General features: G+C 42.9%; 1 protein-coding gene across 2 annotated transcripts in view; it reads right to left on the bottom strand.

The window, feature by feature from the left end:
- LOC119168853 (uncharacterized) overlaps window positions 1-25,896 on the bottom strand; it is a 174,132-nt gene that overhangs the window by 135,802 nt on the left and 12,434 nt on the right. The window contains exons 6-10 of one of the 2 annotated variants that reach the window (XM_037420148.2): window positions 25,721-25,773; window positions 16,142-16,226; window positions 15,849-15,907; window positions 12,574-12,613; window positions 5,963-5,988 (exon numbers count right to left, since the gene is read on the bottom strand). In XM_037420148.2, the coding sequence (XP_037276045.2) occupies window positions 5,963-5,988; window positions 12,574-12,613; window positions 15,849-15,907; window positions 16,142-16,226; window positions 25,721-25,773 (263 nt within the window). Of the gene's footprint in view, window positions 1-5,962; window positions 5,989-12,573; window positions 12,614-15,848; window positions 15,908-16,141; window positions 16,227-24,776; window positions 24,893-25,720; window positions 25,774-25,896 lie in introns of those variants that run through there. The other variant, XM_075890877.1, reaches the window with a different exon arrangement.

The raw sequence follows: 25,896 nt of genomic DNA on the forward strand, positions 1-25,896 counted from the left end.
GGGTGGCTCTGAAAAAACATTCTTTAGGTGCTCGCTTTGCGTCAATATATTGTGACGTTGCTTAAGAATGGCTGCTGCATTGGGCGCAGACGTGCTATGCGTGTGTACAAGGTTAGCGCTGAGGCTACGTGGACATTTCTCTGCGTTAAAAAGCGTTTTACAGTCAAGCATGTCTGCACATACCACTGCGTCATTGATAATCTGTGCCAGGTATTTCTGCTTTAGAAGGATAACACGCAGTTCATCACAACTAGCACTGTAGTCTCCTTGCTCGGAGCAAATGGACTTAAATCGGACAACCTGGCTGTGTGGTATGCTGGATTTAAAATGTTTAGCGTGATTGCTGTTGAAACGGATGTATTGTTGTCGGCCAGAAGGCTTTTGAGAAAGCTTGGTGATTAAGTTGCCGTTTATTAAACAAATAGAGACGTCAAAGAAGTTTGTAGCTTCTGTCGAGCAGACGTGCGTGATAGAAATTGATGGGTTAACATTATTAAAATCTGATACGAATAAGAGAACGTATACGTATATATATATCTTTATATATACAGCAGAGAAACAGGGAGACCAATCTAAATTATTAAAAAGATAATAAACACTTGTCTGTTTCATAAAATAAAACTTTCACTTTATTTTATGCATACATCCCATACTTATTTTGCATAAGAGCTGTGTAAATGCCGCAACTTTAGTCCTCCTGCAACTTCATTCTCAATGATACACAGGTACAAGACTACTAATAACTGACCCATGATACAAATTTTGAAAAACTAAAAGGAAAAGGAGTGGGCCGAAATAGCTCCAAGACAGAATGGAGAACAGTTCATTGGCAATGCACAAAAGCCTAAGCAAAGCTCTTCAAAAATATCCCGTGCCAGCGCTAGTGGGGGGCTCTTCCCCCATGAAGCAGCCCAGCCTCCAGCTCCCCCGTCCCCCTCGTACTATACACCTATGAATGGAGGGTGCCACCACCTGCCATAGGCTCAAGGCAGGCCTATACAAAAACCTAACTACACCACATAACATGCATTTGAATACTGATTGCACAAGGCCCCACCAACCATGTAGTACCACATTACATGGTAGTGAACACATAACATGGAACACCACTATGTGAAAACCATGAGAGCGCAGTGGGAGGCACTCCTCTCAAGCTCATCCTTCAATGGCCGGCTCAGGCTGATTTGGAGGGTGAAGAGGTTGATGAAGGGCCTCAACATGTTGGCAATACTTTCTTGGAGGACTGTAGTTAGTCATCATCATCAGTCATTATGCAGTGCTCATGAAACTGCTGCAGCACAAGCCACCCACATTTTACAAACTATCCTGAGTGATAAAAACAGAGCTAGAAAAAGTGAAGATGAGTAAATAACAACAAGCACAGGCACTGACTTGCTAAAGAGACAGAATGAGTGGAGAACCAGAAAAAAAACAATAACAGAAAGAACTAAATTGTGTGTACAAGAAAGAGCAGAACATAAAAATGGCAAGCATTGGCAAAACATGTGACAACTAATAATTGACTAATCTGCAACACTCTCGAAAGTATGACACCTCCTCCTGCGATGAGGCTATTACAGGGACACTAATGCAACTATTAGGTTGATGTTGATTGTTGAAATAGCACTCAAGAAACCTAGTAGTGTTTCTTTTGTGTCAAGGAAGGGCTTATTTTGAATGAAAATCACATTTTAGTGGTCCGCATCGGGTTAGCGCACTTCAAATTACCTGCCAAAATGAAACATCTCTCGTCACTGTTGCCGTGCACAATGTTGCCCGGCTTCACTGTGTGGCCGCCGACACTAGTAGCAGCAGAACGAAAGCAGCAGGAGCCACAGCAGCAACAACAATTCAACAATTTCCTGCCATTCACTCAAAGATGGCAGAGGTTATTGGTTCAACTGGGCCCGCTAGATAGCATGACCTGTCCAGTTTAACTATGCCAAAATCGAACTTTTGAATCACTCGTGCCATTCCTCATAATAATATACCGCGGTTCTTTTTTCCATAAATTTAACAGAAATGAACAAGCAGCGTTTTACTACGTCTCTTGATGCACGGAAGGTTCTTTATTTAATGCAGCTAGTTGAAGTGCTAGTGATTAATTGTAGGTGGTTCGTCTGATGCCATCGGGATCATTTTGAGAATGTCCTACTGCAGTGAACGTATTCTTGTGCATTTACCTTAATTTCTCGATAAGTAGGGCACTGCTGTTGATAATAGTCATTTTCGATGTTCTCATACATTGACCTTTCGCTCTGACAATTGTTGTTTGACGCTTATGATCATGATCATTATCACCATCAGCCTGACTTTGTCTACTGCAGGACAAAGCCTCTCTAATGTTCCTCCAGTCAACTTGGTACCGTACTTGCTACTGCCATTTTATACCCCAAAACTTCTTAATCTCATCTGCCCATCTAACTTTCTGTCTCCCCCTAACCCGCTTGCCTTCTCTTGGAATCTAGTTAGTTACCCTTAATGATCAGCGATTATCTTGTCTACACGCTACATGCCCGGTCCATGTCCATTCCATTTTCTTGATTTCAACTATATCTTTAACCCCTGTTTGTTCCCTGATCCACTCTGCTCTCTTATTGTCTCTTAAGGTTACACCTACCATTTTCCTTTCCATTGCTCACTGCGTTGTTCTCAATAAGCTGAACCCTCTTTGTAAGTCTCCAGGTCTCTGCTGTGTAGCTAAGTACCAGCAAGATACAGCTATTATACACCTTCCTCTTGAAGAATAATGACAATCTACCTATCAAGATTAGAGAGTGCTCGCCAAATGTGCTCCACGCTTTTCTTACTCTTCTAGTTACTTCAATTTCATGGTTCGGCTGCGCAGTTGGTACCTGTCCTAAGCAGACATAGTCTTTTACAACTTCAAATGTACTATTACCTATCTCCAAGCACTGTTCTCTTCTGAGGTTGTCGTACATTAATTTTGTTTTCTACAGATTAATTTTAAGACCTACCTTTCTGCTCTCCTTGTCTAACTCTGTAATCATGAGTTACGATTCGTCCCCTGAGTTACTCAGTAATGCAGTGTCATCGGCAAAGTGCAGGTTACTAAGGTACTCTTCGTTAACTCTTATCCCTAACTCTTCCCACTCTAGGCTTCGAAAACTACCTGTAAGCACGCGATAAATAGCATTGGGGAGATTGTATCCCCTGTTACACCCTCCTTGACTGGTATTCTGTTGCTTTCTTTATGAAGCACTATGATAGGAGTTGATCCCCTGTATATTTCTTTCGGGATGTTTATTTATGCTTCGTCTACGTCTTGATTCTGCAGTGTCTTCATGACTGCTGATATTTCTACTGAATCAAATGCCTTCTCATGATTTATGAAGGCTATATATAGTGGTTGGCTGTATTCTGAGCATTTCTCTATTACCTGATTGATAGTATGAATGAGGTCGATTATTGGGTAGCTTGTTTGAAATCCTGCTTGTTTCTTTGGTTGATTGAATTCTAATGTTGCCTTAATTCTGTTAGCAATTACCTTTGTAAATAGCTTGAATACGATGGACAGCAAGCTGAACGGCCTGTAGTTCTTCAAGTCCTTGTCATCTCCGTTCTTATGTATTAAGATGATGTTAGCATTCTTACAAGATTCTGGTACTTTTCCAGTCAGGAGACACCTTGTAAACAGGGTGGCTAGTTTTTCTAACAAAATCTGTCCTTCATCTTTCAGCATATCTGATGTTATCTGATCCTCACCAGAAGCTTTGCCTCTTTGCATTCCCTCCAAGGCTTTTCTGATTTCTTCTATCATTACTGGTGGGATGCCATCTGGTTTACTGCTAGTGCTTATATTAAGGTCATGGTGTTCCCGGCTACTGTAAAGATCTCCGCAAAACTCCTGTGCTATTTTAACTATCTTAACCATATGAATTTGCCTTCCTTGTCCCTTAGTGCATGCATCTGGTTTTTGCCTATCCCAAGTTTCCTCTTCACTGCTTTGATGCTTCCCCCGTTCTTCAGAGTGTGTTCAATTCTCTCCATGTTATACCTTCTTACATCGAATATTTTACGCTTATTAACCAACTTCGAAAGCCCTGCCAACCCTATTTTGTCTGTTGTATTTGAGGCTTTCATGCTTTGACGCTTCTTGATAAGATTCTTCGTTTCCTGGGGTAGCTTGCCAGTGTCCTGCCTAACTACCGTACCTCCAACTTCCCCTGCACACTCTGTAGTGATTCTCGTCAGATTATCACTCATTGCGTCAACGCTTAGGCTGGTTTCCTCGATAAGAGCCGAGTACCTATTCTGAAGCGAGACTCTGAATTCCTGTACTTTCCCTCTCAGTGCTAGCTCATTAATTAGCTTCTTGCATATCAGTTTCTGTCGTTCCTTCTTCTAGTTTAAGCGAATTCGAGACCGTACCATTCTATTGTCGCTGCATCGTACTTTTCCAAGCACTTCAGCATCCTGCACGATGCCTGGGTTTGCGCTCAGTATAAGGTCTATTTCGTTCTTAGCTTCGCCATTAGGACTTTTCCATGTCCACTTACGGTTCTCTCGTTTTCGGTAGAAGGTATTCGAGATCCATAAATTTTTGAGGTATGCCAATTCTACTAATAGCTCCCCTCTGGCATTTCTAATACTATTGCCTGGTCTCCAGCCTGCTTCTTGCCTACTTCGGCATTGAAATCTCCCATCAGTATAGTATACTGTGTTTTTACCTTACTCATTGCCGATTCCATGTCTTCATAGAAGCTTTCAACTGACGCGTCATCATGGCTGGATGTAGGCATGTAAGCTTGTACCACCTTCATCTCATATTTCTTACTGAGTTTAATTACGATACCTACCACCCTTTCATTAATGCTATAATATTCCTTTATGTTGCCAGCTATGTTTCTGTGGATAAGGAATCCCACTCCCAGTTCTCTTTTGTCAGCCATGCCCCCGATAGCACAGGACGTGCCCATTCTGTAGCAGTGTATAGCCCTCATTTGTCCTCCTAACCTCACTGAGCCCTATTACATCCCATTTAACACCCTCTAGCTGCTCGAATTCTACAGCTAGATTTGCCTCACTAGAAGGGCAGCCTGTCCCGGACCCAGAGATTCGTAGCACCCTCTGCTGCATTACATATCTGACCACCGCCGCGGTCAGCTGCTTTGCAGCCACTGGGGATTGAGGGCCGTGAGTTAATTGACGTATGCATGTGGGAGGTATTGGCCAGATACTGCACCAGGGTGGGCAATCCTTCTTTGGTGAGGGAGTGCGTTACCGGTGGTCTCACTGGTGAGGCCGCACCCCCAGGCCTCCTAATGCAGTTCTATCACCATGCTTGTCACCTTCAATCAACATTCAGAGAGCTTATCTCTTGTTTTTTAGGCAAAGCACCAATGCAATATTTGTGCTCTGTCAAACGCAAGCTTGCAGCCATTTGGTAGAGTGAACTGCCAAATGAGAAACGATCCTGTTTTTTATTTCTCCCATCATTTGGTCACACATTGAACTCCAAATAGTGCATCAAATTTCAACTAGCTTCAACACTTGTCGGACCTTCAAATAGCCTTTGGCTATAGTCTGACAAGTGTTTGTTACTTATAAATAAGTTATGAAATAAACATTCATTCATACAAAAAAAATTTATAGAAGGTGTCACAGAGCCTACCACTGTGAGCCCCAAGCTTTTGATTAGCATTGCCAAACAAATTTCTTTTACCATCCCATATGCACACATGGTGGCATCAGCAAACAACTTGAATAAACAGGTTTAGTCATGTGCTGACGGCAACGATGTTTTGATACTAGTATCTTACACTGTCACCAAGTTAGGGCTTATGCTACTTTTTTGAAATTACAAAAAGATAAATGGATGGCGTGTTTGAAAACTTTAGCTCGTTTTATTAGATTAGATAAGTGATCAGTGATAAAATATTCTCCATGAAGAGCTGACATCACACAGAGACTTACAGCTAGAGGGGAAAGCCTAACTCACCAGCACACTTGGCAGCTCCGGAATATCTGCAAATGCAAAAAAAAAAGAGAAGATCTGAATTACCAAAGGCTAGCATCATAACTGGTGGCATTAAGGCTGTAGTATGTCCCACTCCAGGGCTTTGGTGAATAGAAACACGCTTCACCATAGGCAACATCTGTGGGACAAGAGTACGCTCTTTAGATCCAAGACCTTGTTTTCAGGGGAGCCTTACCCACAGCGTGACGCTTAGGCAGCTCCAATTAACACCGAACAAGCAGCGTAACCGCTATGAAATTAAGTTTGTCCCTTCCTCCTCTTTCTCATCGCAGGTCAGTAGCTTAATTATGTCTTTTTTACAAAATTTATTACAACAGCTATCTGAAACAGAAATTATTAACAAGGCCATCATACATATCAGTTCAAATTGATCACCGCAATAAAGTTGGAGTTCCATCATGTCACACCAAATGTTTTCATGACTCATTCATACTCAGAACTTGTGTCAGTTGGAATGATCTTCCCCATGATATCGCTTATATAACTGATAAAAATATGTTTCATAAAACTATTAATCTTCTCTAAATGTTTGTGTGTATATATATATGTTTGTATATATGTCGTACATATGTGTGTATATATAAGATTATTATTGTTAGTACACGTTTTTCCTTATCAAATTGTTGTCATTTATGCCTACTTTATTTTACTTACTTATCTGCTGTGAGTTTTTTTCCTTGCTGTTTTACATTGCTTCCGTTATGTATATCTCCACTCCCCTCTGCAATGCCCTCGGGCCCTGAGGGTACAATAAATAAATAAATAAATGAATAAATAAAAGCTGTGTAATGCTCTGGACTTGTATACTTTAGAAAAAAAAAAGCTGATGCCTCATCAAATGTGAAATTTTCCGGAGAGGCAAAAGAGCCTCTCCGGAGCTGCCAGGTGGACTGGATAGTCCTGAACTTAGGACGAGGATTGAGCGTCTGAAATTCCTCTTCCAGTTAATTCATAATCATTTTAAACTAAACTATTCAGATTACTTCCAGGTCAACACACAAGAACACTCCAGACATCGCCATAATATGTATATACCACCCCTAGTCCCACGTAACGATTGCTTTAAGTTCAGTTACTTTCCACGTGCTATTGAAGATTGGAATATGCTGCCAGAGTCTATAATTGGTTGTTCCTCGCTTACATCATTTGAACAGAATCTAAAACGTTTATTTTCCGAATAACAGTGACATATGTTTTTTTTTTTTTTTTTGGCGTGTGTGTGTACTTTTTGTTGGTTGCATGATTCTGCAGTAGTTGTCTTTCAAATCTTCAGCGCGGTGCAAAAGTGCCGCCTCAAATGCGTCATGTGCTGTTCTGCGCGTATGTATTGCATCGCATGTGTGTTCCATTTATGTATGTTATGTATAACTTCGAGTTGCTGGTCACAATAATACCGAGAAATTATCTCGAGACCTGTACGGTACTTCTTTTTTGCAAATAATTGTTTGTACTTCCACCCTGTAACGGCCCACTCTGGGCTAACAGTATAAATAAATGAAATGAAATGAAATGAGCATGTCTCCTGCCTTCGAGTTATCTTAAGTGAGTACACAAAGAACTCTGTGACATTTTTTGTCACTTTTAATGTTTTGTGTAATGTTCAGAAAAAAACTAGGGGACCCTTAAGCTTCACCGTTAAGAGTTGAACGCAATAGCGATATTTTGTTCCTAGTGCGTACTTCACGTGCTTGGTGTATATATCTTGAACTTGCTATGTACCCACTGTGTAGCCTCAAGGGTGCAGTAGCAAGCGTGTCTTTTGTAGTGGGTGACTGGCTTTAAACTATGAAGACACTAGGATAATCCTGTGTTCTGACAGCCTATGGCAATGTACACTTCTATCATGCATTATTACTGCAATTGTTCATGTTGTATTGTGTAGCATATATACAGGACGCGTGTGTTCGGTGAAGCATGAAAGTTACTTTCACTGCGTTTCCAAGCAGAGGAAGTTATTTTCACTGTACTCACAAGCAGAGGCATGGCTGTATGGTAGGACACCCGCTTGCCATGCAAAGGACCCAGGTTCGATCCCCACTCAAAGCCAGAATTTTTTATTAATTTTGTTTGCATCTTTCTCGGTTTCTCGGTCACGCAAAGATGCTCGCGTTTACGCTTACAACCAACGACGTTGATGTTTGAATTTATGCAAAACAAACTCTTTTAATGTCATTGCTTTTATATAGGCTATCCACTTGTTGACTGTACAAATTCGTGTTTTTAGCCCATACTGAAGTGGAAGACAAAGAAGAATGAGCCTCAGTTGAGAGGGAAGGGCTGACTTGCCTAAAGCCATACACACGGGGCACTAGTTCCTGGAATGAGGCCACTTGGACTATTAACTTTTTATACCCCTTAAGCACTTGAAAAAGAAATACAAAATCCAGAGATGAAAGAGAAAAGGTACGACTTGCCTGTCCTGACTACTTATTATTGAGCTGTTAGGTAGCACTGGAGTGAAAAGTGCTTAGACAGTCTTGCAAAGCTGAATCCCAATGAGTATTTCTTGTGTCAGCAATAAAACAGCTACGCTTGTAATTTATTGTGACATTTCACAAGGCAACGCTATATATTAAAATGACAGGTTGATTGCGCTCAAACACGAGGCATGCAAAGCTTTACAAGGCTAAGGCTCACACAATCCAGGCTCACACAATCCCAACGTGTGGTTGTAACAGCCGAGTGCAAGATACAAACACAAAATTTTTCGTTACTTGAGCTCCATAATGTGATTGAGCTGAAATCTTATGCCATTTACAAATGTGGAAAGCTAAAAACTGAAACTATCAGCATTATCACAACTGCAGTACGTGCAGACAGAGTATCACTACAACTTCTTACAGGGCAGATAATAAACTGGCAATAGCCGTGCTGTGGCAAGCGTGCAAAGGGCGGCCTCCTATGAGCGTTGTTTGGCGCAAGAACTGAAGGGCTCCTAAAAAATATAGGAAGCACTGCCCTTTTTGCTGGGGTGTGGCTTCAAGTTGTTGGTAACTGTGGTAATGGCATGGTTATTACACAGCATAGAACAAGCAACTACAGTAAACTCCCCATAATTCAAAGTTTGATGATTCATACTTTCAGTTAATTCAAACAGAATTAAATTTTTTGGTTGGCCCTCCATTCTTTCAACATATTTAAAAGCCTCTTAAATATTTCGTTACCGCATGAAATTGGTTGTTTTTCATGTCTCGGGAAGATAGTTTTTGCCAGTTAGAAAAGTACTCCAGCACACATTACAGCATTCCACATTTTATACAATGAAATGCTCTTTCCAAACAGTTTATGGTGTAGAGCAACAAAAGTATTTCAGAATGAATAAAAAATGACAAGTGTAGAATTTTTCCTTACAAGGTGTTAAACAGGGCAATAAAAACACTATATATGCAAAAATATTCAAAATAAAGAAAATTCATAATATACATTTTATAGATAACTGACCTAGGAATAGTATAAAAAATAATGAATACTGTACGAAAATGTTTCTCTTCACATAGACAAAGAAATCAGAAACGAGGTGCAGCTTCGTTGCTTGGGCCATGTGGTGAAGCATTGCATTTTTTTTTTTTTTTTTTGAGACACAAGTGTACTTGTATACTTTTTCTCAGTAAATATTTGTTGTGCTGCGATAAGAGTCTCCTGATGTACCAACAGGGGTAGGTTGATACCCATGATGCAAATAATCTCTCTAAAAATGAGATGTCCAATGAACTTCGCTATTATCTCTCCTTATCTACATTTATATATAAAAAAAAACTTCGCTATTTCATCTAGCGTCACCTCTTTCTATGAGTCACCTTACACTGCATGGCGTTCTAATATATGCATTCAAGCATATTAAAGATGATAGTCTTGGGGACCTTTGACACAAAAATTTTGGTCTGTCTGTGTGTCTGTCTGTACTTTTGTCTGTTTATCCGCTCTTAACAATACCCCAAATGGCACCAAATGATACCGCAAACAGCCGACCCCATTCGCAGCACCCACCAATATTGCTCAAGATTGAGTGTTCATAATTTCGCGATTGTCAATTAAAAAGCAATAATTGCGCATATCTGAGGCACCATAACAATACGTCAATATTTTCTATGAGTGGCTTAATACTAGAGAAGGCATACATAAGTATTTACAAGGATCGTAGCATTTACCACGCTGCACTGGGAATGCAACGCTTGCAGGAAATGCAGTATTTCCAACGCTTGGCAATGACGACACGGTGGCGGCACCTACCCGTCGCCTTCCTTTCTACACCTTATCGCTTCCAAGACAAATGCGCATGCCGCGCGATTGGTTTTCCAAGATAACTGGCAGATAGCGCTCGTGTCTCACGTGTGATGTGACTTGATGTGCTCGTTTGCCTCCGCTGCACGCTCGAGGCACTCTAACGCAGCGCCTCAAGAATGCCAGTAACCAATTTTCTTGCGCAGAACATAAAATAAACATTTTGTTCACTCTCTCCAGATGCAAGACTATCGTCTTTCGATGACATTTGCAGAGTAACATGCAGATACGGGCAATTTTTCATTTTGGCTTTTTGCGCATATCCTATTAAATAAAGGACAATATCGCACGCAGTTTCAGAACTTTTTACAGTGCTCCGTAGTCAGAGCCAAGATGTGCTCCGGGGACCTTCTTGTTGTTAGCAGAAGCTCTGCAGCCAATGCCAGCGCACTGCGCCCCAGTGAAGTGTAGACCATGCACGTAACGAGAGTAGCAGGATTGTGCGCAAAGGTCAGAAGCTGTAAGCACTTGCGGCAGAGGAAGCAACTTGAGGATGTAAACAAAACAAACCCATGAACGGCGGTGAATGTATCAAGCTGACGCAAAACATCGTCGCCATAAAACTTGAAGCTGAGGTGCTGTCATCCTCGAACGCTAAGCCTGTCATCACTCAATTAAGGTGCGGTTGCAAGACAGCTTTGTGCAGCGCATGTGTTTTTCAGCGCTTATGCGCAACCATGCGTGTGTGATGACGACATCATAGGAGCAACTAGTGACAGTAGATGTGACCCTGTGTCTGATATAAGAATGCAAGCATAACCAAAGCTGCTGGAAACTGTCATAGAAGGCCACCTCAACACTTCAAACACGTGGCAAACCTTCGCAAATATTTTTGTAGAATATTTTTTTCCTAAATCCTACCAACAGCTTTCTATTGAATATAAGACAAATTTCTGGCTATCGTTATTGTCAACATAGTAAAGTTGCAAAGCTGATACTTTAATCCGATATTTGGCTTGCAAAGGTTCTATCCAACACAGAACTTTAATGTTACTGTAGCATAATCACGAAAGGCGCGCACTTATGTCCAGTTCGCCAGCCTAGTGCACTTTTCCAACAGTAGATGCACAGTGGTTCACGCAAAGGTCTGTCAAAAATACCTATGTTCCCGAAAAGGGCAAATACAAATTGATTCTGAAAGTTGACTGGTTGAACTAACTACTAGAAAGTGCTGGGTGCACGGGAAACAAATTCAACATGCGAAAATCGGTGATTCAAAAGCGTCGATCCCCGGTGATTGATTTGGATAGGCCTGGTAACCAAAGAGTTAATTCAAACTCCATCATTCGGTTAATTCACACTTTTGTGGTTTCATAGCAAAAAATATCTGCTGGTTTCCCACTACTATTTAAACATTTGTGCTTATATAATCATAACAGTCTAAGAATGAAAAATAAGCACCTTAGGCCATCAAAAAAAAAAGGCTTTGCTAGTAAACAAATGTTCGAAACGAAGCACACGCATGGTAAACCGTGATGCTTCTCAACTGGTACAGAGGGCTTTGTGCTGAAGGAACATATAGCAAAGAAACAGTTGGCAACTGACTATTCCTTTAAATGGTTTGATCAGAAGCAAATAGCTGATAAACTTGTGGCTCTTACAGCTCTGCTTTGTGTTCATTGCGTGCAGTTAGCGTTTAAAAACACTCTAAAAATTTTTACATCTGACAGAATCAATGCCTAATCATAAAGTACAGCGTCACCTTCCTCACTGTCGTATATCTGACAACTTCTGACAATTCAAATTTCTTGATAATTCAAATAAAATTCAGAGTTCATTTCGAGTTCGCATTGACGAAAGAGCTTTGAGCTTTTGCGATTGACAACACCAGGTTACCCTGATGAATGAGTGAAATGGGGACATGTGGCCCCATGAGAATCAAGCTTTGGGCAGGCATTATCGTTTTCTAGCATTCTCAACTCTTGCATTTTTGGGCTGAATAACTTCAGACTGTGTGGCCTTTATAGCTGCCATTCTTGCTATACTAATCGATCCAACCATCAGTCTATGTAACTAGCATATGAGCGATGTGGCTTTGAACATTGTTAGAGGGACCCTTTAAGAACTTCAGTGAAATAAAAATGCCACTCGTGCCTGCAATTTCGACCTGCTCAGGATAAGTACTAGACTATGATTGGTCGTGCGCAAACGTACACCTCATCACGAGTAATCCTCTCAACCAAGCCAGCGATGCCCATAAAACAATAGTAACTTCTGCTACACGAAAAAGTCTAGAAGTAAGACAAGATTTCGGGGACAACAGGGCAGTAGACAGAACTGGTACCACTCACCTGGCTGCACTTGTAGGTGGTCACTAAAGCCAGTGGGAACCTGAAAGATTAAGGGGAGACACTGGTCTTTCAAGATGCAAAATCATGGAAAAGTTTTGAAAACAGTATATTTATAACATGAAGACATCGCCGCATGTACTGACCTAGTTTCTTAAACCTTCGACTGATATTTCAGCCACAACAGCAATTTATATCACGAAAAGAGGCTATATTTATAACTGAAAGTAAAAGCAGAAAAATGTGGCTTATTGAAGCCATGCTGCTTATGCATGATATGCTGCTACGATGCCATGTTGCAGCAGTAGGCATACAGGTCACATACCTGGTGACTACTAATCATCTAACAAAAAAAATTTAACATTTCGTGTTACATGAGGTTCAAAAATTGCGAACATTTGTTTCTCTGTATTTTCTCGAAACCTAAATTTTTACTCTTTGTAACCTTTTGTGAGCGATATAACAGAGTTGGTAATATTCACAACGTGGTTATATTTACACATCATTCAACTAAAATTATGCCTTTTATTGAATGTATAAATACGGATTCATTTCCATATAAAAAGTGCCAAAACAATGCACCAACAATTGAACGGTATCAAAGAACTTGTGGTAATAGTAATTTTTAAGAAAACCATCCATTGTGCCATCAAGGCTTGTTGTTGAATCCCTCGATGTTGCTCAGAGGGCCGCATTGTCAATGGCATGTTCTCTTAAGACCAAACCACTCAGTGCAACAGATGTGGAACGCTGTTGGATGCCACAAGGAGATATGGTCCATAATGGCATGAAAACTAGGTCAAATTAAGCAGCTCAATCCATGGTACTAATAATGCTTTCTCTTCTGCAACATTGTGAGTGCATAAGTCTCAGGAATCTAGCAAGACTGAGTAAGGTGTCAAGCGTCCTGGTTGTCCATATGCAGTACATAAACGGCAGCTGAACAGAAGCAGCCCTGAAGCCTACTTAGCAAAAATATGAGGCTGCACGTAATCAAATGAAGCTTGTTTTGGCTCACTTGCGGCAGGGGTGAGTGGTCGCGAAGAAGGAGGTGACTCGTTGAGAACACTCTCAAAGCACAGCTGGCTAAATACGTGACCAGCATAATCAACTACAGTTGAGGAAGGGAAAAGGTAGTAACAGGGCTCGCATGCATTGCGCGGGCTTTTCTTCTCACAGTTTATGCTCGACAAACAAATGGGAAGGCTGGGCATGGTCCATTTGGCAGTGGACCGGGCTGCTTTTGATAAGCAATGCCGATAGCACGATCAGTACCGGGTTTACGAACCCAGCCTTCAGTGCTGCCCAAACAGGGGCTTATTGATAGTGTGAAGTAAAGTATGTTCCCAAGTGTACAACAACCAAGCAAAAAGGCAGACTGGCTAGAGGTGTTGGGGCCCAGCAATGCTAACTTTGAAAGAAGGGTAGCAAAGCCTCAGCTGCAGGCAAGACAAGAACATTGCTGCCAACAGCATCTTCCAGAGGCAGCCTGAACCAGCAATAATGCTGACTCTAAAATCTCTGAGCATAGCGCAATCTCTCATACAGGCAGTAGTGGTGTGTGTTTGGCAAATGCAGTGAAAACTTCCTGGGTGCTGTGGGTAGGTTTGAGTGGAATGCCTTGCACAGAACTTCCAAACAATTTGCAGTATCTAAAATTGGCTGTGATTCGACAACCTGGTTTCACATGTTTCTACAGTCCATCGCGAGGTCACGGCAACACTGGCTTCTATATTCAGTAACAAGAAAGTGCTAAATTTTTGCTTTTGAAGCTTGTTAACCTTTAGCTCTGAATGCCACAAAGAGCAACCCCAAAATAATGAGTGAAATATTCAATCTACCTTTCATGCTCTGAAAAAGGTGTTTACTAGCCTTGTACAAATAGTGAATTTTAGGTTTGAAGTGAATTCGAAGCTAATAGTGATCTTGATAACATAATTTTGAATCAAATTCTTTGCCTGTAGAACTTTATTTTACTTTGTTTACCATTTTCATTATATAATAACAATGTTTTGATTTGCAAAACTTATTGTACAACTAAAACCTCCCTAAGTAATGCCCGAATGGGCTTTTAGGGTATATATGAATCAAAAACAGAATGCATGACATATTAAAAAAAAAACAAGAATATTTATCATGACCTAACTAACCTATTTTTTGTACAATATTTTTTTAAAATTCAAGTAGGGGCTCGATGCGCATGTCATTTATTTTTTTGTTCAAAATAAGTTGAAACAGCCTTGAATAGTAGCGGGATTTGAGTTGCGCTAGGATGCAAGGGATTACCTGTAAAATATGTAACATTTAAAAATTTATTATACTTAGAGCTTGTAAGGCGTAATAACAAGCTTTTAAGCTTATTTGAATAATCAATTGATTTGAGGGTAACATGTTCATTTAAAGGAGCCCTGCAACACTTTTTCAAGTAGTTATAGAACCACTAAAAAAGCTTATCGCCTTATGAATTCACCACCACAAAATTTTTATAATCAGTCCTATAAGAGCGGAGTCCCGAGATTTGTCACACGCTGTTATTGCATCCTCTCTTGTCGTCCTGACAAAAAAGCTGGAAGCAGGGGGGGAGGGCATGGGGAAAGAAAAAACATTGTGTGTGCCTCGTGAATTTGAGTACTTTTTCTATCTTTCATTATTAATCTTCAAATATATGGCCTTGCAGTGTCATCTCACACATATGTGTGGACAAGCGGCGGTCTTCCGCAGGGGCCACAGTGACGACCGAGCAAGCCAAGCTCAAATCGGCCAATGGCTGTGACAAGTGATTTTCGAGCTTGTAGTGTCATTTGCTGAGGGAAGAGAACAATTTTTAGCTGATTTTGGAAATTTATAGTGAGCTGCAGGCCGCATCCTGCACTGGAATATTTGCTTCGCGTGTTCTCGGTACCCTCGACTACCGATCAGCAGCGTTTTATGACCGTTCTCCTTAAGTGTTACAGGTCCTCTATAAATTTGAAAGATGGCTTCGCGGCAGAGCGGATTTTTCTTGGACAGGTGCTTTCACGGTTTATCCTTTTTACACTTCAGTGAAACGACCTTTACAGTTGGTACATGCGGGTTAATGTAATTAATTCACTGCAAATACTTCGAAATTTTCAACAATTTAAATTCAAATCAAAACAAATTTAAGTACTCTACTATTCGTTCTATTATTCGAAGCAGTCGAATATTCGCACAAGCCTAGTGTTTACCTACATTAGGAAATATAAATAACCTGGTCTTCATGATGAGTTTATACATAGTTGTAATAAATGTACACCGACCTCAAAGTCGAGGTCGTTGTCCTCTTCTGCAGAGCTATCCTCAGACTCATCAGATGACCCTGCAAATGTGACAGAAAGCACACCAACAATGGGTCACAATGACGATGATCATCCGCTTTATTGCAGAGTCAGGGGTTAAATAAAGAACCGTCTGGCTAGGAACAGCAATTGTACAGCAATTATAAATTTTGTGGTTGACCAACTAACAACAGAGTTGACACTGCACATTCTCGTCTGAACAGGCTCTTCACGAGCAAGATGTTGAGTGCACATCTCACATGAGAGAGACCTACCAGCGGGGAACATGGTGGGGCTGCCTGGGAGACAGTCGAGTACCTTGCCAATGGGAGGAAACGACTGCTCCTGCTCGGTGCTGTCCTGCACAGTCCAGAATAAACAACTCACTCACCCTCATGCACAACACAAACATCCTCTAATATGCTTGCATTTTGGGTTTCAATGCAAAGCATTTCTTGATGAACCAAAGGCACTTTTCATCAAACCTATCTAGTCAAGCACGTTTTTGTGCTCTCAGGAATATTTCATTCACTCAGCATGATATACACGGCAGGACATGAGTGCATAGGTAACATTAGCCGTCAGTCATGTTAAGGGGGGATGCTACACCTTCCAAAAACTCTTTTATTTTTGCGAGTACCTCAGTCAAATTTGGAGAGCCTATGTAGATTTTACTGCTGATTTCAAAAATCTAATTTTTTTTCTTGCTGTGACAATTAGTTTTAAAGATATAATGAACTGCGACTTTTTCAATTAAGGCCTAATTAGCTAATTAACTGTAACTTGGACATTGATGTGCAACCTATAGAACCAATTCGGTATGTTCACAGTGTGCAATAAAGTATAAATCATTGTTCTGGGCTATTTCGAAGCAAAGTTGTGGGATGTTGAATATGACATGAAAAATTTCCCCATCTACACTTGAAACAAAAGATCCATTTAGAGAATTTTCTCCAAAAATTATTACAATAAAACTTACTTTACGACACATCCCCTGCATTTATCTTCGAAACAAAAAAGAAATCGTGATGATAACCCAGATAGAACAAGAGATATTGCTCCGGCATAATGGGAAGCACATGAAAATTGTCGTTTTGAGAAATCGAGAAAAAACGTGGGCACACATTTTTATTGCAGAAGATGCAACAAGACAACCTCAAAACGCACCAGAAGCATAGTCTGAATGCATTCTGTGCTCATGCCTCCTCTTCACTAGCTTCCGGAGTTCCAATGACGCTGTTCTTTCCTTGTTGGAGACAATGCTGCGACGGTGGTCTTTTTCTCTCGCTCTCCTGGCACCAGTACTTGTCGCATTCATGTCCATTTCACCTAAGATTGCCGTTGCAGAATTCAAATTGCCCGTGTTGAAGCGCAGCACTGCTTCTGCAACAGCTGCTTCAACAGCGAACAGGGACGCATGGTGCTCCTTGGGGGCCAAACTCCAGATTACCGAATGTAGGCTCTCGTTGGAGTTCTGCGTTTTGCCGCGTTCGCAACTCTGAAGAAGGGCTCTTTCCGAAAGCCGGGTATAAACCGGTAGTAATGCCTCTGCCACGTCTTTCGGTAGATTGTAGGCATGCCTGGGGTCGGGCTCACCCTTTGCTTTTGCGGCATTGTGCCGACACCATGAAGTTTCACCAGCTGGGCACAGACTGTGGTCCGAGCATTCATCAGTGGAGGTGACGTGGCGGTATGTGGCCATCACAGCCTTTTGCATCTCGCCCACGTCACCTTCATGCGATTTCAGAGCCCGGCCATAATATGTGCTCAGCGTGGTGATCAGCTCACCTGTGAGCCTGCCTTTCCCACCAAGGCCTCTTTTCCCATCGCACTTTTGTTTCTGCACCAGGTTTCTCAATGCGGTGCCCATCCGTTTCTGTACATGATTAATACAGTCTTCCTTCTGCACGTCAATGTAACCATACACCTTGGCGTCTTGTATGGTGCAAAATGTCCTAGAGTCTCCATCAGACAGCATAGTTGTGTAGCGCAGGCCATGGCGTTCAAGCGACCTCTGATAGAATTAGAGCCGCCTCCACTTCCATTTGCCCCGCTTTGCTGTTCGTATTTTTTTGGCATTTGTGGTTAGCCTTCCATTCTTGATAGCCCTCACTACTAGGCTTTGGGCCCACTTCGCAGCCTAGGCAAAAGTTGGAAAGAACGACATAGTCCAACACGTAGCCACTAAATAATTCGATAACTGTGCCCACGCCAATGTGGGAAGAATGGCCTCGCGTCTTCCACGTGCCGTCGTAGCTAACGGCAATATTGCCCCGGTGGCCGAAGCACAAGTCATCATAAATTGTTCTAACCTTTTCCGCACATTCGCTCATAGCGGACTCAGCCGCTCGCGTTGCAGCGGGTGCCAGCGTGTTCTTCAAATGCCGCTGAAACGTCTTGTGGTGCATACCGCGGTGTGAGATGCCCATTGTTGTGAAAATATCGTTCATTTTCGTTTGGCCGTTGCCGGTAGCCACCATCGCCCTCGAAGCGAGAAGATTTACTTCAAACGGATTGCACGTTTTCGTGCCGTTCGCGCAGGGCGAAGTCCATTCATTCGCGATCTCGCCGCACCTTTCACACTGCACTAGCACTTTCACGGCAAGTCCGTAGTCCCGATCCCCTCTGACGATCGTAGCCGGTCTGTGGCAGGCTTTGCAACACAAGGCACCCATTATCGTGTTTAGGATATCTAGATGCATAAGCAGATAAGGAGCAGCGTGGTCCGAGTCCTGTGCGGTTGCCTCGCTACAACTCGCGGTGAAAAAGTCAATTTTCCGTGCAGTTGCTGGCGCCGATGAAAGCCGGTCGAGCGTCGCTTTCTCCCGGGCATGATTTTCTTCAACTTCGGCGTTTGTCACCACCTTGGCGTCAATTCGTAGTTGTCCGGAGTTCGCTTCACCGTCATCGTCGTCGGAGGCAACGCGCTCGGTCGCACCATCGCTGAACGGCCGCGGAGCGTCGACACATCGTTCGTCGGAGTCAACCAAGGGCTCTGATGACTTCGTAGACTTTCTCCCACGACCTTTGCGTTTCCTGCGACCAAATGCGTGCACGGTCCGATACTTTTTTGCGTTTCCAGGCATGGCGATACGATCAGAAGCTTCAGAGTGCTCTGCCGATTTCGAGGCGTCACAGCGGTAACCCGTTCAAAATGGCGTCGGGTCGCGTATGCAGGCGCAAGCCGCGAGCTTCCAGCCAACCGGAAAGCGCCATTTCAGTCACGTGCGCCGTTTAGCCAATGGCAGTGAGCGCTGCTCTTCGTCTTTGAGGCCCCGTTTTTCGAGCCGGGGAAACGCTCAATGTTGTTTACTGAATAAAAAAAACAGCTGAAAACGCGTTCTTTCAAACAAGACCAAAATGGCGCCGATCGAGCGCGTAGTTCCCGCGTATCGTAGAGCCGAAACCTGCGCTATTCGCCCTCAATTTAAAGGGCAGGACGCCCGTTTTCGGTTTTTTAAAGTTGAATAACGATAAAAGTTGATGGTATTCGGCTATGAAATTTTGTAAATAGGTGCGCAATGATGTCGGGAACGCGAAAAGAAGGTCCGCGAAAACTCGATTTTTTGGCTGATTTTCGGTCCCGAAGTGCCGCGTCCCCCCTTAAAGGAGCAGTGACATCAAGTTTACGCATGTCGGGTTTTTTCTGTCAATGCTTAGTCTTGGATCCCTTAGTAACAGTTCGGTACTGATAATGAAAGAAGAGAGGGATGAACTAATATATGTAATATTGATTAGTATGACCAGCATCGAACTCAATTCAAAGCAGGTGTAAAGCCCGTCAATTTTCAGCACTGACAGCGCTGCCAAGCGGTCACCTCCCGTGGTCACACCTCATCTGATCACGTGGCCACACAAAATGGTGACGTGAGTTTCAGCAGACATTTCGTCTGCTCAGAGTGCACGTGTAGGCACGTCTTCGCCACCCCCATTGTTGCTGCCGCCATCGCCAGCATCCACGAAAGACATCGAAAACACTGAGGAATATAAAATCACTGCGATTCGCGACGTTGTTTATCATTTTTGGTTCAATCCTCTACTGAGCAGTGATTCTGAGATCGACGTTGGACCGAGCAGTGATGAGGAGGCAGCTGGAGACGCACGCTTGGGCCACGCTGAATTGTAATTTCGAAGGCGCTCACAAGTCCAAAACAAGTCACCCGAAGCGGCACAACCGAAATGCAAGATTCATACAAATGTACAGCACCAACCAAGTGAAAAAAGAAGTGAAGCCGTCGCCAGGTAGCCAGGCGTCACCGCCAGACGGTACCGCAAACAGGCACTGCAATGATAACCCTCAAATTGTTGACATCATCGTTTCTCGTACATCGTCACTGAGAACCTGTGAGGGCCTAGGGGCTCACTGAACATGACAAAATACTGTCGATGTCGCATGGCACTGAACGCGCCGTTGAGCCTTTGGACGCTCATTGCGCTCCAAATAGAAATCTTGTACGTAACGAATGTTGTTCATACTTCGCTAAAAAACTCACGCACGCTAAGCGATGGAACGAAAGCCACACCCCGAGTTAGAAATGAATGTCACCACTCCTTTAAAGGGCCCATAAACCAGTAATGATAGAAGAAGTCAGAAAAAGCTTTGGAGAGCATGCAAAGAGGCAAAACTGCTGGTGAGGATCAGGTAACATCAGATCTGCTGAAAGATGGAGGACAGATTGTGTTAGAAAATCTAGCCACCCTGTTTACGAGGTGTCTCCTGACAGGAAGGGTACCAGAGTCTTGGAAGAACGCTAACATCATCTTAATACACAAGAAAGGAGATAACAAGGACTTGAAGAATTACAGGCCGATCAGCTTGCTCTCTGTAGTATACAAGCTATTTACAAAGGTAATTGCTAACAGAGTAAAGAAAACATTAGAATTCAATCAACCAAAGGAACAAGCAGTATTTCGAACAGGCTACTCAACAATTGACCACATTCATACTATCAATCAGGTAATAGAGAAATGCTCAGAGTATAACCAACCACTATACATAGCCTTCATAGATTACGAGAAGGCGTTTGATTCAGTAGAAATATCAGCCGTCATGCAGACACTGCGGAATCAGGGCCTCGATGAAGTATATATAAATATTCTGGAAGAAATCTACAGGGGATCAACTGCTACCATAGTGCTTCATAAAGAAAGCAACAGAATACCAATCAAGAAGGGTGTAAGGCAGGGGGACACAATCTCCCCAATGCTATTTACCGCGTACTTACAGGAGGTTTTCAGAAGCCTAGAATGGGAACAGTTAGAGATAAGAGTTAATGGAGAATACCTTAGTAACCTGCGCTTCGCCGATGACATTGCATTGCTGAGTAACTCAGGGGATGAATTGCAACTCATGATTACGGAGTTAGACAAGGAGAGCAGAAAGGTGGGTCTTAAAATTAATCTGCAGAAAACGAAAGTAATGTACAACAACCTCGGAAAGGAGCAGCGCTTTGAGATAGGTAATAGTGCACTTGAAGTTGTAAAAGACTATGTCTACTTAGGGCAGGTAATAACCGCAGAGCCTAACCACGAGATTGAAGTAACTAGAAGAATAAGAATGGGGTGGAGCCCATTCGGCAAGCACTCTCAAATTATGACAGGTAGATTGCCACTATCCCTCAAGAGGAAGGTGTATAACAGCTGTATCTTGCCGGTATTTAGCTACGGAGCAGAAACCTGGAGACTTACAAAGAGGGTTCAGCTTAAATTGAGGACGACGCAGCGAGCAATGGAAAGAAAAATGGTAGGTGTAACCTTAAGAGACAAGAAGAGAGCAGAGTGGATTAGGGGACAAACGGGGGTTAAGGATATCATAGTTGAAATAAAGAAGAGGAAATGGACATGGGCCGGGCATGTAGCGCGTAGACAGGATAACCGCTGGTCATTAAGGGTAGCTAACTGGATTCCCAGAGAAGGGAAGCGGGTTAGGGGGAGACAGAAGGTTAGGTGGGCAGATGAGATTAAGAAGTTTGCGGGTATAAATTGGCAGCAGCAAGCACAGAACCGGTTTAACTGGCGGAAAATGGGAGAGGCCTTTGTCCTGCAGTGGACGTAGTCAGGCTGATGATGATGATGAAACTACCCAGAGGTTGAAATTCAGTTGTGGTGGGGAAATTGTGCACGAGTGCACGACAAACACGGAGCCGTGAGAATTTTTCAAAACGATGCAGTAATTGCAGAGTTAGACGCATTCGATTATCAAAACTGTGACGACCACACCTTTCACTATCTCCTGCTCTTCCCTCCACTAGTATTCCCTCCCATGCCGCTTTGCCCTATCGCCGAGCGCCCCTACCAATCTCGCGTGGCATACATCATCGCTGACATGCTACTATAAACACTGTCTACTTCCGGTTGCTGCAACCCCAGCCGTCGACTTCGTCAGCTGCGTGCTTGTTGGCAAACCATGGCTGCCATAATTGTGCCGGTATGAAACCTGCGTTGCAAGCACGCCTTCGATGGATTGCTATTGCGATGGGCCCGTACGGGGACACGCCGTGTTCCTCACATGTTACACGCACATGGGCAACACGACGAACAACAACAAGCAGCGCAGGCAGCTGCTTGCAGACTGACCGGAAGTTGTAGGCTCTTGCTCGACCAGTTACAGCATATTTGGCATATTTGGATGGGCGCTTCAGAGATGTGGCATGGCGTGTCACGCGGAGGCTGGAAAGGCCCGGAAAAAAGGAGGTATTGCTCCTTGGAATTCATGGTGCGCTGGTGGCTCATAGCGCTGCCAAGTACAGAATAGTTGATTACGACAGCATTCTGGACATGATGCGCACGTTTACTTGAAATGCTTGAAAAAGAATCAGAGATGGTTTATGGGTCCTTTAATTCTGCAAAAGTACGTGGCGTTTTGCATGCCAAACTCACAGTATGATTCTGAGGTATGCGATAATGAAAGGCTCTGAAAATTTTGACCATTTGGCCTTTTGAACTGAACTGAAATTGCGGTGTAGAGTACACAACCGAAATGTCTCGGCCGTGGCCGAGATGGAGTTTGCATCCTTTGGGTCAGCAGCTGAGCACCGGAACCGCTACATACCCATGGCTGACAGTAGTCATGTTTGCAATGAGGTATGCTCTAGTGTATGTTTGTCTTATCACACGCTAATCATGCATCCCATTGATAATGCATCTGTACTGTTGCTCTGACCACTGATACGTGAAAAGCACAATGAGGCACTAGCACTGAAAAAAGTGCCACGATAATATGCCAGCCCAGCAAAGTGTTTAAGCCCAATTCTTCTATTCATGTTAATGTCATGAGAGCATAGGTTGGCAAACTCACTCGTGAGTCAACGCACCCAAACTCAGATGGGGTCGTGAGTCACAGACCGAGTCAGTTTGGGTAATTAATATCTCTGTAAGCTTGAGTCCAAGTGAATGCGGTTTAAGGAAACTGTGTGAAGCTAAGTGAGTCTGATTGAGGAAAATATTGAAGGGTCTGAATCTCAGTGAGCGCTAAGCACAAAATATAGTTCTTGAGTTAGTCTGAATGAGCTCCACATTTTATTATTGCCGACTCATGGCTCTACTCATACCCAGCTTAATTAAACGTTTATATTGGCTTACATTTGTACTCAAACTTATTCTCATGTACCTCAAAGCACTAGCATTCATGTGCCACTTAGCTGTTGATCAGAGGCGTGAGTTAGGGTGGAGGGCTGTCCCAACCTTCCCTTCCACAAGCTTTTCCAGGGAAATTTCTTAATAAAAATATTTTTTGCGAGTTGCAGGTTTTATAAAAAAGTTCTTACTAGATTAAAATCTTTGATAACTCATATTTGCAGATACAACATCATAAGACGCATTGTAGAACACTAATAATGTGAGATACAGTTAAATTTGCTTATAACGAACCACTGTACGAATTTCTCGATAATGCCACGTTCCATTTCCCAAGTTTTGTTATCGTCGCAAAACACTACATAATTCTCAGCGCAAACCGCGCCTGAAGTTTTCGAGAAGCTTCCGGACTGTAGTAGATCGTTAGATGTCATGGGGTCGTGACATCTAATGGCCGAAGACAGGAGAATTTGCGTTAGAATTTAACTGTTTATTTGGGCGAACCTGTGCCCGGTAAACGGAAAGTCCGATTACAGTAGCAGTCTTGGACTGATAGCGGCGAACGGAGCGTCGGCCGTTGATCAACTACTGACAAGCGGCGAAGCGCGTCGGCATTTATACTCTTGCCGTCGAATGTCCTAGCGTTATCACTGGCGGTGGTGTAGATTCCAGAATAATCTGTACAGTTCGCAGAGTAGGCGTGATCTTATCGAAATGATCTACTACAGTCCGGAAGCTTCTCGAAAACTGCAGGCGCGGTTTGGGCTGAGAATTGTGTAGTGTTTTCGGACGATAACAAAACTTGGGAAATGGAACGTGGCGATATACTGTAGCAGGGTGGTGGCAAAGCGCAATAGTGTGAGGAGAGCACACACAAAGATAAGGAGGAGAGATATCAGTAAAAAAAATCCAGAAAAGCTGAGAAAAAGACAGACACAGAGAAAGGTATGCACGAGAAATGAAGAGTGACTATGTAGTAAACAGACAGAGTGAGAGATCGTATCGTATTAAGCTGTGTCGTTTTAGAGATTCATAGGTTACATCTGAACTAAAAAATATATTACATTTTTAATGAACTTTTTGTAAAGAAAATAAAAATACTGCTTACACAACGCTTAAGGGTGAGTATTGTTGTGTATTTTTTTACAGCTTACCTTTTTATGAAATCACCAATTTTTTTAGTTCAGATTGCTTCTAACTTGTTGTAGCTTACGCACATAAAAATTCATCGAAATGGATTCAATATTTGAGAAAAGATACATTGAAAGTGAAAAATTTACATAAAACGCAATTGCAAAAGCAATCATGCAGTCAAACATTTAAAGGGCCACTCACCAAGTTAACAATTTTGAGCTGACAAGTGCAATGCGTAGACAAGGCGTTCATGATCACGTCTGCCAAAATTTGCAACGCTCCGTGCCACGGAAATGGGTCAAATTTCAAGATGAACGCTGCTCTCCCTCCCTCCTGCTGGGGTGCGCCTAGAGATTGAGGGCATGACGTGCGCGTATGAATGGCCGTACATACACGGCAACGTAGTGACGGTACTCTACATAAATGACTTTGCTCAGACGTTACAAACAGTGGCACGTGACAAGGCGAAAATTATTTAACATGACACGCATAGTTTATGTAATTTGTGGCTTGAAGAGGTTAATAAAACTCTAGATAAATAATGAGACGCAATAAGAGAATGTGAGCATTTTTTTTTTCCATTTTTCTCCCGTGAATTGCAACGACACGCAGGGCTAATGTGTCGGCATTTCGCATGCGTTCGTGTACCCGCGGTCAGCGCATCGAGCAGACGATCGCCATGGAACGCTCCTACGAATTCGCGCACTCATTGTGCTCATCTATTCTACCGCATCTGAGCCAGCGTTTCCAAACCATCCCCAAAAAGCAGGAAGAAGACCACAAAATAACGCTGGTCAACAAAGCAACGCCACTCGCGTGCTCGGGGTTGGATTTGTTTGAGCACGTCATGCGCACTTGACCTCTTGGTCGGATGCCTGAGAGGATGGGGGAGAGATTTGGCTTGCGAAGGCTACGCAGAGGAGCGGCAAGGGTTTTGAGCTCACCTCCTCTCATCATCGTTTCGCGCCGCTTCAGAAAACCGGTTTTCTCCACTCGTGATCAACCGATTCAAGAAATTTTTGTGGTTGCTCATCGGACACCCAACAACTTACACTGTCTAACTAAAATTTGGTATGGAGCCAAGTGAGTGGCCCTTTAATGACATGAAGAGACCGCGAAATTAAATGAGCGCATGCTTTTTTTACCTCTTTCTCCGAGTAGACCTTGGGAGCCAGCCTGACAATGCAGGGCAATTTGCCTGCAACATAATGAAGCAATGTGAAGATACAATCTTCTGACTTTGGATGAAGCATTGAGACAAAAACAGCACTCGTGTTCACTCTTCTTGACCGTGTGTGTTGTTTGTGGCGCTCATGATCAG

The sequence above is a fragment of the Rhipicephalus microplus genome, chromosome 3 (genome assembly GCF_043290135.1).
Source record: "Rhipicephalus microplus isolate Deutch F79 chromosome 3, USDA_Rmic, whole genome shotgun sequence".
Classification (NCBI taxonomy): domain Eukaryota; kingdom Metazoa; phylum Arthropoda; class Arachnida; order Ixodida; family Ixodidae; genus Rhipicephalus; species Rhipicephalus microplus.